At 33.3% G+C, this 12,873-nt stretch overlaps 3 protein-coding genes and 1 non-coding gene across 8 annotated transcripts; 2 read left to right on the forward strand and 2 right to left on the reverse strand.

Annotated features, from left to right (window-relative positions):
• The first annotated feature begins 1,512 nt into the window (after positions 1–1,512).
• Positions 1,513–1,584, forward strand: TRNAH-GUG. Its single transcript has one exon. It is a non-coding gene; the product is annotated as a tRNA-His (tRNA).
• A 224-nt stretch (positions 1,585–1,808) lies between these two features.
• LOC9325473 lies at positions 1,809–4,944 on the reverse strand. The gene is made up of 7 exons (XM_002892067.2): positions 4,513–4,944; positions 4,340–4,411; positions 3,660–3,727; positions 3,408–3,546; positions 2,434–2,511; positions 2,230–2,325; positions 1,809–2,060 (listed from the first exon to the last, which is right to left on the reverse strand). The coding sequence occupies exons 1-7, from the start codon at positions 4,639–4,641 to the stop codon at positions 1,980–1,982; spliced, it is 663 nt and encodes a 220-aa protein (XP_002892113.1). The 5' UTR covers positions 4,642–4,944; the 3' UTR covers positions 1,809–1,979.
• A 2,106-nt stretch (positions 4,945–7,050) lies between these two features.
• On the forward strand, positions 7,051–8,520 carry LOC9328176 (GTP-binding protein SAR1A). Its single transcript, XM_002889363.2, has 3 exons — positions 7,051–7,292; positions 7,699–7,830; positions 8,046–8,520. Exons 1-3 carry the CDS (start codon positions 7,164–7,166, stop codon positions 8,364–8,366), a joined length of 582 nt encoding a protein of 193 aa, XP_002889409.1. The 5' UTR covers positions 7,051–7,163; the 3' UTR covers positions 8,367–8,520.
• A 102-nt stretch (positions 8,521–8,622) lies between these two features.
• LOC9325474 lies at positions 8,623–11,441 on the reverse strand. 5 transcript variants are annotated; one of them, XM_021013805.1, is made up of 10 exons: positions 11,200–11,440; positions 10,748–11,118; positions 10,626–10,676; positions 10,268–10,539; positions 10,001–10,171; positions 9,787–9,915; positions 9,358–9,649; positions 9,092–9,274; positions 8,859–8,989; positions 8,623–8,732 (listed from the first exon to the last, which is right to left on the reverse strand). In XM_021013805.1, the coding sequence occupies exons 6-10, from the start codon at positions 9,892–9,894 to the stop codon at positions 8,730–8,732; spliced, it is 717 nt and encodes a 238-aa protein (XP_020869464.1). In that variant the 5' UTR covers positions 9,895–9,915; positions 10,001–10,171; positions 10,268–10,539; positions 10,626–10,676; positions 10,748–11,118; positions 11,200–11,440; the 3' UTR covers positions 8,623–8,729. The 5 variants fall into 5 exon arrangements, with proteins under 5 accessions (XP_020869464.1, XP_020869462.1, XP_020869459.1 ...); XM_021013803.1 differs by having other exon boundaries at positions 8,623–8,989; positions 10,958–11,118; positions 11,200–11,441; XM_021013800.1 differs by having other exon boundaries at positions 8,623–8,989; positions 11,200–11,441.
• Between the last annotated feature and the right edge of the window lie 1,432 nt (positions 11,442–12,873).

Genomic DNA, 12,873 nt, shown 5'->3' on the forward strand with positions numbered 1-12,873 from the left:
TAATTTGTTTCAGGGTTTTTTGTTTTGTTTGTCATATGTGTCTTAAGCTCTCAAAGTTTTATTTTTGTATTTCAATTAAAAAAAAAAAGACAATGTTTATGTTGTTAGTTTGCATAGAACTTTGAAAAAAACAAACTATGCACAAATTTACAGTTATTAGTCTTCATATAGCGGAAAGGCACATCTACTATACATTTTTGCAGCAGTTTTTGGGGTACCCAAATCGGGTCAAATTTGTTTAATTTTGACCCGGAAATCTTCAATCGGATCTTTCCTTAAATTTTGGCAAAATTAAAAAACGAAAATAATTAATAAAATCTAAAATATATATACTTTCTCAACTAATTACTATATTTAAACGCTTTATTTATGGTATATTCTCCACGATTTTTATAGATAAAGAAATCAAATATGATGATTTAATGCTAATATAACAAATTTGCACTAATTTCCTAAAACCTCTCTACCTAATTTAAACATAAATATATGATTCTTATTTCACTTTTATTTGATCTTATATTTATATTATTTTAAATTATTATAAAATATATAAATAGTTAGTAAATTTTAGTTTTTTTTTTCTGCATATGTTACAATTCAAATTTTTTAAAACGGACATATATTTCTCAATCGATGAATAAAAATATGTGTATAATCTATATTAACATTTTTAAGAACAAATTGAGCATTTAATCATGTCGTTATTTTATTCAGACCCGAAATTGAGTCATTCGGATCTTTCTTTAATTTTTACAATTATCTAAAATGGGACAGTATATCACGGGTGAAATCCTAATTAGTATTTTAAGATACAATTATAAATTGTTTTTACGGGTTGGTCCAAAAACACACACTAATTTAAAAATATACATGTAAACTATTTGAAAGCAACTTTCAAATTAACTAGAATTATATGACATTTAAATAAAAGTGTTATTAAAAAATAACAAAATGATGTTTAATTTCATTTTAGATTATATGGTTGGACGGGTTTGGGTCAATATTAATACGAGACAATATACCACAGGTGAAATCCTATAAATAACAAATCAAAATACAATTATACAATCTTAAACACTAAACAAAACAAATACAACTTAAAAATTTTTATTTTAGATACAACGCATGTGACCCGCGGTATACAACAAAAAATATTATACACAATAAATTCATCAATTTATAAAAATAAAAAAATCAAATAATTAACCCGCGGTACACCGCGGGTCATATCCTAGTATATAACAACAAGTGGTACGTAATGTACAACAATGTTAAAATTAATGGGTTATATAATTTTTTTAAAAAAATAATTGGTTATGAATGAATTATAGTTAGAATTTTAGGTCTTGTTGGTAAATGGTAATTGTTATACGATTTTAAAAAAAAAATCAAGATTATAATTTTCTAGTCTATTCTCAACTGAATTTTCACTCTGAGACAATCTATCATCCAACGTAGGTCAACACGACTGTTTACGTTTATTATATAAAACATAGAAGAAACATCAACAAAGTGGCTGTAGTTTAGTGGTAAGAATTCCACGTTGTGGCCGTGGAGACCTGGGCTCGAATCCCAGCAGCCACACTTTAAGCCTTTTTCATCCTTTTCTTCATACAAGGGTGTTTTCGTCATTTAACCCTTAAATCGTCATTAGATCTTGACCGTCCATATCTCCACATGTCCTTAATTGGCGCTATCTCTGTTTTGATTAACTCAATCAAATTGGGCTATTTGAATTTATTCCCACTGGGCCGAATCATTATATCTGTTTTTAAGATCTTTCAATTTCGCTTTGTTTTTTCAGCAAGTTTCCATGAACATTTCATCCTATATTTATGTTTAAATATTTGATTAACATCTACATATAGTCCTTAACATAATATACATTTGCTAAGGGTTACATATTCCTATTTTGTGGGGGTACATTACATATTTTCTGAATAAAGGTTTGAACAAAATGAAAAAAAACAAAAAAAAGTTCAAGCCAAATGTTGTTGTTGCTCTTCCTCCTCCAAACCATGATCTTCTTCTTCAGAGCTCAATGTATCTTCTTCAGATTCCTATTGAAACAAATGACCAAAATTAAAAGTCAACATAGAGGTAATATATAGAGGTTTAACAACTTAGAATCAAATATGTAGACTGTGGAATGTAAGAATGAGACAAAATCGTTAAACATTTTTACAACAAAAAATATAACAATCAGCAGTTCATATTTTGAGAGCTTACGAGAATTTGATATCGGAGACTCCTCTGAATAGCTGCGATGGTTCGAATGATAACGAGCATTGGCAATAGTATGCCTATGGCCTTCAATGTTAATACCTGCCATTATTTTCACAATCAATTTTAGTTTTGAAGACATGCAAAACTAAATAGTAAATCAACTTGTTTATCTCTAGAATCATAATTAGAAAAAGAAGAGCAATTTACAGTGAATATTGTATAGGGATACTCTTCGGTGCCATAAACCGCATCAAATGCATGCTTTATCAACAAAACCACCGAAAACTGCAAAAAAAAAAAAAAAAAATATCAATTTAATTCCAACCAAAAGAGTCACGCCGTAAAAGATGTACCCATAAGAATATGGATATGATATGATATGATATCTAGCTCAAATAAAATTGGTTTGGTTCAATTTGGGTATGGCTTGAATATGGGTTAAAGCTTGGAAAAGACGTCATGGGCTATGTTACCACTTACCACTATGAACCATTTCTGAATTTAGTAACACAGACATTCTTTTGGTTCCAAAAGAGGAAACCTTTTTCTTTCTTTAGTTTTTTTTGGTCGACCAAACAAACCCACCGAACCTAAATGCCTATATTTATCTCTATATTTCATAGCACCACCAAACTTGAACCATTTCTAACGCAAAACGATACAAATTTTGTTTTGTTCAAAAAAAAAAAAAAAAAAAAAACGCTTGTATTTATTTCTATATTTCATAGCACCACCAAACTTGAACCATTTCTAACGCAAAACAATACAAATTTTGTTTTGTTCAAAAAAAAAAAAAAAAAAACGATACAAATTTTGTTTTCAAAATTAAAATATTAAAGTTCGGGTTAACAAGTATATACCCGTTTTTGTTAGCAAGGAGTAATTGTTTCACTAGCTTTTGTATTACTATAAATTATAAACGATTGATAATCAAGTGGACATATTTATTATTTATTGTTACCAATCATGCGGACCTTTAATGTCGATTCGATAGAAGTGGTTGCCATTTCTGTGATTTGGACCTCACTAAACCAAGGTTTCTCGTTTCCACACCCATCATTTACTAATTAGTTCAATGTCTATATCATCAATTATGTTTTATAATCTCATACGAATATAATCGATATGTTACGTAAAACATAAAAAAAAAAACAAAAAAAGGGGATCGATTTAGAACTTACAATGAGAGCCAAGAATCTACAACAAGAGGCGCCTCTATGAACACCAGAGTTGCATTCTTGAAAATCTGATTCTTCTCTATTCACTAATCTTCTATTTCTTCTTCCTCCATTTTCTCTCCTCGCTGTGTGTAAATTATCTCTGTTCATAAATTAAATTATTATTTTTCTTCGTTTTGGATTATTTTTTCATCCTAAATTTCATTCAAGATAAAATCTAAACCTGAAATATAAGATTTTCAGAAAATTAATCACCTGATTGTGACTGCTGCTTCAATCAATCGAGATGGTTTTGAAGTTGTGGTGTATCCAGGTTTATACTCCTGCAATATTACAAATTTATTAAACTATTTTCTTTGTCAACATTATACTATTAATTCTGAGTATATTTATAAACCAATAAAAAAAATCAAGCCAATAAAGAAAATAAAGTTAGTAAACCACATAACTGAACCGAAACTGAAATAATCCAGCCCGAATCAGAAAAGTAAGTCCTCCAAGTTTGTTATGGGTCCCATGAAACGATGGATCCAGTTACCATTTTTGTTCCTAACTCTTTTCGTAATTCATTTAATTTATAGATTACACAAATAAATAAATAAAAATACGCGAAAATATCATATCATAAACAGCGTGGCATTGGCTCATTGATTACGATCTTTTACGAGAATCGAATATTTTTCCTTTTCTAATTATGCCAAAGATTATGGGACACGAACGATAAAAGTGTTTGTTACACGTATCGTTGTTATTCAAAAAAAATAGATGAGACGTCGAAGAAACAAAAAAATAAAACAATTACGTAAGTTCAAAATTTTGGGAGAAGATAGAAAAACAAATTATAAGCTAAACATCACAAAAGCAAAACCCCAAAAAAAAAAAAGAAATTAATTATTAGACAAATAAAAAAAATATTGATAAATTCGAAATCAAACCTGGAGACAAATTTCACAAATTGTGTTTCCTTTCTCATCACACCATCGTTGTATGCAATCTCTGTGAGCGAACTAATATTCCAACGAAATCACAATAATCAATATCGGTTTTCAAATTTAAATTCAAAGTTAACATTATAAAAAAAAAAACAAATCTTGATATCGATATTTACCTTGATGGTTCCTGAACAAGAACAAGGAGCTTCAAAGTAGCTCTCAGCTTCTTCTTCGTGACAGATTCTACAGCGATTAAAACTCGATTTCCAATATGTTTCATCTATGAACAATACTACTTCTCCCATCTTCTCTGCGTTTGAATTTTAGATTAAAAAAAAAAAGGGCTCCAATCTCTGCTTTTTGCAAAATATGCTCTTGACCAAAAAAAAAAATGCTCTGTTTTTTGTTTTCCTCTGAAGAAGAACAAATGAAAGAGAAGCGAAAGAGTCCAACTTTAAAAGGTGCTCGTAAGCGAAAGTTTACCCTTTCCTCTGTTTGTTTTTTGGATAAAATATATATTCCTTAATCCTCTTCGCTAATGGTCCAAGATTCTCAAATATTATCATTATTTTTTACTAATAATGTAAGCTGTAATAACAATTTTCCAACATTGTAAGCTTTGACCAAATGTTTTTGACTTTTTGCTGTAGTTTGTTTTGGCTGTTCAGATAATACTATAGTTGTAACTTTGAATTTTGACTGTTAATTAATTTAAATCATTGTATCTATAAGCTATATTGGGTTAAGAAAACTACAATGTGATTCTGCGAAAGCTGGCGCGGGCATCCTTTTTAAATCTCATTCACAGGTGCTTTTGAGGAAGAGGTTTCTTTGCAATCTTTGGTTTATTGCTTCCCTTAGGATTTATGCTTTATTCCCTCTGTTCTTAGTTTATAGCGTCGTCCTCTTTCGATTCGAATTTTCTGCTTGGTATTTCTGATGTTTTTAGCTTCCCTTTCTTAGGGCTTAGTTTCCGGGGAAATCACGTCTTCCGCCGGCTTTAGTTTCTGGGGATTTTTCTTTTGTCCGCCAACTTTAGTTTCCTTTGTTTGGGCATTTATAATTCTCCTTGTTTCCACAACAAATTTAATTAATCAAATTTCAGATGACAAAAAAAAAAAAGATTCTGCGAAAGCTGTAACAAAATGGATAATACAAAAAAAAGGTTGTATGTATAGTTACGAGATCACACAGGTCAAAGCATTCGCTGTATTTTTTTGTCATCTATCTTTTGTTTTGTATAATATTTGATAGCAAATCATAAATATAGTATACGTTACTTATGTATTTACACAATTAGTTATTTTCAAATTTTGTTTGCCGTGTTCAATATCTTAAAAGATAGTCACAAACTCACAATGTTTACATAAGTACGAGGGAAAAACCCCACACGAATATTTAGATCCATTTTTTTTTATTTTTTTTTTACTTATTTAGTTGTTTAAGTAATGATTTCTTATTTCCTTGGTCATTCTTTTTTGTTAAACAGTTTTCGAGATTTTTTCTTGTTTTCTTGATCTTTGTGAAATAAATATATACAGAATCTTTCTTTGAAATTAGTTATTGCATTTAGACAAATGTGTGATAAATATAGTATACAAGGATATTTGTGAATTTAATTATGTGAAAATATAAAGGACATTCCAAGACAAAATCGAAATATTAAAACAGGGCGACTCTTACTTGGTTCACGTAATTATTCAAATTTAGTATTTTATTTATAAAGATTTCAAGGCTTCAACTTACAAGTCTTCTATTTATATTATTTTATATACTTGAATGTTAATTATTGTCTTTTGCAACGGAGTTTTGCCCAAAAGAACTCTACTACTGTAAACAGTAATCATTATTATGCGACGTATAATTAATATAATCACATATATAACATCGATGATGGTTTTATGCAAAACTTTTTGCACACGTTGAGATAAAGAAGACTAAATGCGAACACACACATATAAGAATTGTTTTAGCTTTTTCCCACTCTCAAAGAACACTTGGACGCAGACATTTGGGCTTATCTTATTCTGTTCCGATCTTATCTACTACGTTGGAGTTTTTTTTCGGCTGATTACTGTAATTAACATCCACAAAAAAAAAAGAGCAAAAAAACAATATTGATGGTCGGCAAAATCCTCCCATTATTACTAGAAATACGTTGACAACAAATAAAAAACCTACTAATAGAAATATCTTTTGTCTGAATTTCATGAAAATACCACGACTCACTTTCTTATCAGAATTTACGTCTTTCATATTTTATTTTTTAAAACTCTTTCATACTTATAATTTTAGTTACATCCCACTAAAAATTTGTAGATTCAAATTAACAAACAATATTTTTTAAATCCCAAAGTTCTGTTGCTAATTACAAATATAATCGAGATTTTTTACTTATTCCACAAATATATTATATATCATTCGATTTTTAACTTTACTTATGTATTATGGTGTGTGAGTTGTAGAAAAAAAGAAAAGATAAGAGAGTATTAGATAGAGACCAATTCCACTTGCTAAGCAAATATCTCCTCTCAATGGGCCCTCTCACTCGGTCCAAAAGCTTGCAATAGTGCGTGGATTAACACGACGCCGTTCCATGGTCCTTTCATTATCACAGGAATCTACACACTTCATGCCGTTTTACTCAGATAATAACATCAGAATCAATACACTGCTTGCCGTTTTAATACTTGCTCAAAATATCCTCGCAAGTTTTCTTCTTCGTCTCTGTCTTGTCTCTTTTCTCTTTACTCGTCTTCGAAGCTAAAAATTCGAAAAGGTTAGCAACGATCTCGTCGCGATCTGGTATTCGTTGGATCGTGCGGCGATGTTCTTGGTAGATTGGTTCTACGGCGTGCTCGCTTCGTTAGGTCTATGGCAGAAAGAAGCCAAGATCTTGTTTCTAGGTCTCGATAATGCCGGTAAAACCACCTTGCTTCACATGTTGAAAGACGAGGTTCGATTCTCTCGCTTCTCCCTTATTTCACCTCCTTCTTCTTAGATCATGTTCTAGTTTCAGCTATCGAATCGATCCAATTCGTTTTTGATTTCCATTTGTTCCCGTTGAAATTTCGTTTGATTTGTCTGGATTTGTTCTTCAACTGATTATTAGATGTTCAAATTCGTGTGTAATTGGAATCTGGGTGTTGAAACAGAGCTTAGAAGAGTCTAGTTTTGGAGTAGATTCTGATCTTATTTTAGCAGTTTGAGCCAAATTAGGGTTTTACTTTTTATGCATTCAGGTTCGATCTCACGTAACTCCAGATGTTTACTTTGATATCAATTTTCGTTTCCTGATTGAATCAGTTTCTATTTGTTTCTTACTTAATTTAGCTTAACGCTTTTGGAGATTTGTGTAACAGAGATTGGTGCAGCATCAACCAACTCAGCATCCAACCTCTGAAGAACTTAGCATTGGCAAAATCAAATTCAAGGCTTTTGACTTGGGCGGTCATCAAATTGCACGAAGAGTGTGGAAAGATTACTATGCTAAGGTTAAATATCTTACTAATCCTTCCTTTATGCACTAAGATCCTTGAGAAGCCTTCTTTGAAGATCACTTCACATTCTCACTAAGGAATGTTTGCACTCATTGGTTCAACTACATCTAACACAAACTGATACGCATTGTCTTATTGAAGACATTCTAAATGCAGCTTTGTGTCTAAAATCATTCATAGGGTATTGATTCTTGTTGATGGTTTCACAGGTTGATGCTGTGGTTTACCTAGTGGATGCTTATGACAAGGAGAGATTTGCAGAATCAAAAAAGGAGCTTGATGCACTTCTCTCAGATGAATCCTTAGCCACTGTCCCATTCCTCATCTTAGGGAACAAAATCGACATACCTTACGCTGCATCTGAGGACGAGCTTCGATTCCATCTTGGTCTCTCCAATTTCACAACTGGTAAAGGCAAAGTGAATCTAACTGATTCGAATGTGAGACCATTGGAGGTGTTTATGTGCAGCATTGTTAGAAAAATGGGATATGGTGAAGGCTTCAAGTGGCTCTCTCAATACATCAAATAGATCGCGCTATCCCTTTGAGTGTCTCTATAGAATCTATATGTCTGTTTTCCGTAATTTGCTTCTTGTACTGTTTTCTCATATTTTGCTTCTCGTACTTTAGCTCTCTATCTTGTATTTAGATTCGTATTCTGAATATATCATCAGTTTCATGTAATTCATCAGCTCTCTCTCTCTCTTTCTTCCGGTTTGTTCATCATGAACCAAACCATTTTCGTGGTAAATTTCATATGGGAGATACATGTGAAAGATAGAATCAATAAAATACATCAACTTGAACCATCTTCAATTTAAAACAAAACAACTTAGGCCTTCTTCAGTTCTATTACTTCATGTCTACTCTTCTTCAACTTGGGACCATTTCAATTACTGCTTAAAAAACAAATGCAGAGGGAGGGGGTTACCTTAAGATTAGGGCAACAAGACTACTTGCAAGCAATGACAAAATGTATTAATACAACAAATCCGTCCGGTTTGGCTAGGATGCTTGATTACCTTACGTTGATGTCGCTTACAAGCAAGATGAAAGGTGAAATTTTTATCAAAATGACGGCAGCATACCCAGCAATACAAATCCCCCAGCAAGTATTCACTCGTTTCACAGCAAGCCTCAAGTGCCCTTGAATCTGGGGAATAAAATAAAAGCACCCAAGTTAGTTGACCATCAGATTGTAGCCAATAGTAGTGCTGTTCATTTTCATTTCAACAACACTGACAAACACACACACCTGCCAAAAAAAAGCTTTCATGAGAATCACATGGCGGCTCAACAATGTTGTATCCCTTCGACTGTAGCCCGAAAACATCATCAGAAGCAGAGTGTTTTGCATCGGATATGACCATTACATTAGCTGGAGGTGGATTCCAATCCATAAACTCATAAATATGACGTTCCAGAGATATTGAAAACCCTGTTTCAGAAACTTAAAGACTTGAGACTCTCTATTCAACATCCAATACTACGAAAAGACCCAAGGATGAAAAAAATCCTAACCATAGGGGATGCAATCAAGACCGATTCCACTTGAATGGACTCCTCTCAGGATGTCATAAGGGACGTCTTCTAGTGCGCCCATGGCAGTGATGGTGAGAGGACCAGAGTAGCCTTTATTCTCCAAAAACCGTTTAATACACGGACCGACACGATGAGGATCACAGCCAGGTGGAACCGGACGCATCTTGATATCCCAATAGACCGATGTTACAGCCTCCAGGTTTTCCTCAAGAGGCTCACGTAGTGGTGCATCCAAGCAATGTCCACTTCTCATGAGCAACAGGTCAGACAACTGCTTGAAACACATCCAGTAAAAAAAATAAGACAACATAAGGTCAAATTTAGGCAAACAAAAGTGAAGAAGTTGTTTGACTTAAAAATAGTTAACAAAATGAATTGATACAGTATAAGTCCGTCCAGTTTGATTACCTTCCGTTGATGGTATATACCAAAGAGATGCTTGGTGAAACTATCAAAGCTTTGGCAAGGAAAATTTCGGAAACCAAAAGGGAGATTCACCCGTTTCACTGCAATCATCCTCCTCAAGTGTCACCGAGTCTGAAGAAAAAAAAAAAAAGTAACCAGTTGAACAACAGATTTGCTGGTTATTTCAACAACACTGTGACAAAGGACAATGACACACCTGCCAGACAAAAGCTTTAAAGAGAATTAAGCAGCTTAAAGTTGCAAAATGGTGTCTGTAGCACGTCAGACTGATTAGTCAAGCTTTCGTCATTGGATATGACCATTATATTATGTAGAGGTCCATTCGTATGGCAACACTCAAAAATGAGGCTCGGGATGTCTGCAGAACCTGTTTCAGAAACTAAAAAACTTGAGACATTTCCTAATCAATCATCAAGGAAAATATCCATTACTGTAGAATGCCCCAAGGATGAGAAATATTAACCGTAGGGGACGATATGAAATGTGATGCCACTGGAATAGAGTGCTCTCAGGATGTCAGTAGGGACGTCTGCTAGTACGCCAATGGCAATGATGGTGAGAGGACCAGAGAAGCCTTCTTTCTCCAAGAAGAATAGCATCACAGTCGTGGGGAACCGGACACAACTTGATGTCCCAATAGACACCCTCCGACTTTGCAGTCTTCAAGTCTGTCAGAATGGGCCCCTGTTTGAGCCTCATCATTTGGCGCTCAATCAGATAGGCAGACACATGCACCTGGTAAGAGGATTTGAAGTAGATAACATGGTGGCCAAATGCAGGCAAAGAAAGTAAAAATTAAGACTTTGGTAGCGCTTACTCACCCTGGAGAGATCAACCGGGGGACGACGCATAGTATTCCTAGTCGTAGTAAGCTGGAACATTAAATGAATGAGGGATGGGGTCAAAACAAGGCAAAAAAAAACAGGTAGACAATGAGAATTACCCCAAGTTTATGGTCTGCATTAGATAGATGTGTGATGAAATTATTAAAGCCGAGGGCAGGAGGATCATGACGGCATACAAGGCAAATGCCATGAGGCAGATTCACCCGTTTCCTCCTCAAGTACCCCTGAATCTGTGGGGCAACAGATTCATGTGTTTTGTTGGTGATTTCGTACAACAAGACTGAGAGAGGACAAACACGCGTACACACCTTCCTTAATTAAGCTGTCAAGAGAATGAAATGGAAACGGCCTGAGAGGGTTGTAGCCAAACGCTTGTAAAGTCTTAAATAAACCAGGGCAGGCTTTCGAATAGGATATGACCATAAAATTAGCTGTCTCATCCATCTCAATTAAACCCGTACGTAGGAACCTGTTTGAGAAAAAAGAAAGACATGAGACTCTCTATTACTTTTGGAAAGGCATAATAAAAGGATGAGAGAAGATATCTAACCCAAGGGGCCGATGGTAAGATGGATTCCACTGGAATAGAGTGCTTTCAGGGTGTCAGTAGGGACGTCCTCTAGTTTGCCAATGGCAGTGACGGTGAGAGGACCACAATAGCCATTATTCCCCAAAAGCCGTTTAATACTCGGAAGGATCACACGAGGGTCACAACCATCTGGAACCGGACACTTGATGATGTCCCAAAAGACCAATGTTAAAGCCTTAGCCTGCTCCTAGGGTTTCGAAAGTCCTAATTCAAGAAAAATTTGAATATCGTCCCGTTTATATATATATATATGGGTTGATAATGGGCTTCGTTTTCATGGGCCTACAGTTTATATAAATCGGCCTTGTGCAACCAATCCTATTTAATAAAGATTTCTTCTGATCTTTTGATCAACATAACCTGTATAAAACCAGCATCGTTGTGATGATGAGAAAAGAAGCTCCAAGTTTTTTATACTTATAGAATCATGGATCTGTTTGATCGACAAGACATTTGCTTGGCAAAAAATCCGAACATTTCATTTAAATTGTGTTCCCATTGAACTAAAAGGATTAAAATCTGATTGGATGTGTTTGAATGAGAAAGGGATATGACCATTGAACTAAAAGGATATGTTTTCAAAACTTTCCGGCTTTGCGTTATTGACAAGCCATCTTCCCGTGAATATAAATAAATAAATACTATAGTTTATAATATAACCCATGTTATTCTAGAAGGGGAGAAATATGAAAGGTATTTCTGGCTAACAGGAAATGTGTATGCACTTGTTTGGTTGTTCCATTGATGGTGTTTGGTATCAATGAAAAATTGAATTAAAACAATTCCAATAGACATTTGAACATACTATGGCAAATAAGATTATATTATGTGCTATCTTTTTAAAAAAATTTCTGGTTGGTCCACTGACATGAACAATCTCTACAGAGCCGTGCCTACTAAGGAAAAAAAGAAACACTCGCCTACGTTGCAGAATTTTGTAGATTATCTAAGAGGTTAATTTGTTAATTGTGTTTATCATATAAAAACTATTGAAGCAATAACTTTAGGGAGATTAATATAAATAATAAAAGAAAGTAATATAATGTGCAATATATATAAGGAATCTTAAATTTCCACACTTAAGGCAATAACTCAAAGTCTTCTTTTCTCAGTTTTTTTTTTTTATCTCATCAAACCTTTTTTTCTCACTTCTTTACCAGCTTCATTTTTCTTAATCATATTTATCCAACTTTATTAATCATCTTTATCCAACTTTATCTTCAGTATCTTAGTTTTGTTTTGTTAACAAGATACATTATACCGTTTGAATGGTAACACAACAACGATATGAAAGTATATTTTTCTGTTTCTTTTTGTTTTGTAATTATTTTGTTCAGAAGTTATTTTATAAGTTTTACTTAAAATTTTGTAAATTTATTATTAAACTTTAAACAGTAAATTATATTTTTGTTATGTGTATAATATTTTATTTAAATATGAAAGTATATTTTTTCGCCTATGGCATCAAAATTCCTTGGCACGGCTCTGAATCTCTAGATAAATTTATGTAGAAGAAACAAAAAGAAATGACAATTTCATTCCTTATCCCTCCCTCAGTCGATGATGCAAGTCTGATATGGATAAGAATGCCCATTCTCTGTGTCATCTTTTTCCTTTTGCTTTCTTTCCTTTTAT

This window comes from Arabidopsis lyrata (genome assembly GCF_000004255.2).
Source record: "Arabidopsis lyrata subsp. lyrata unplaced genomic scaffold ARALYscaffold_1, whole genome shotgun sequence".
In the NCBI taxonomy this organism is placed as follows: Eukaryota; Viridiplantae; Streptophyta; class Magnoliopsida; order Brassicales; family Brassicaceae; genus Arabidopsis; species Arabidopsis lyrata.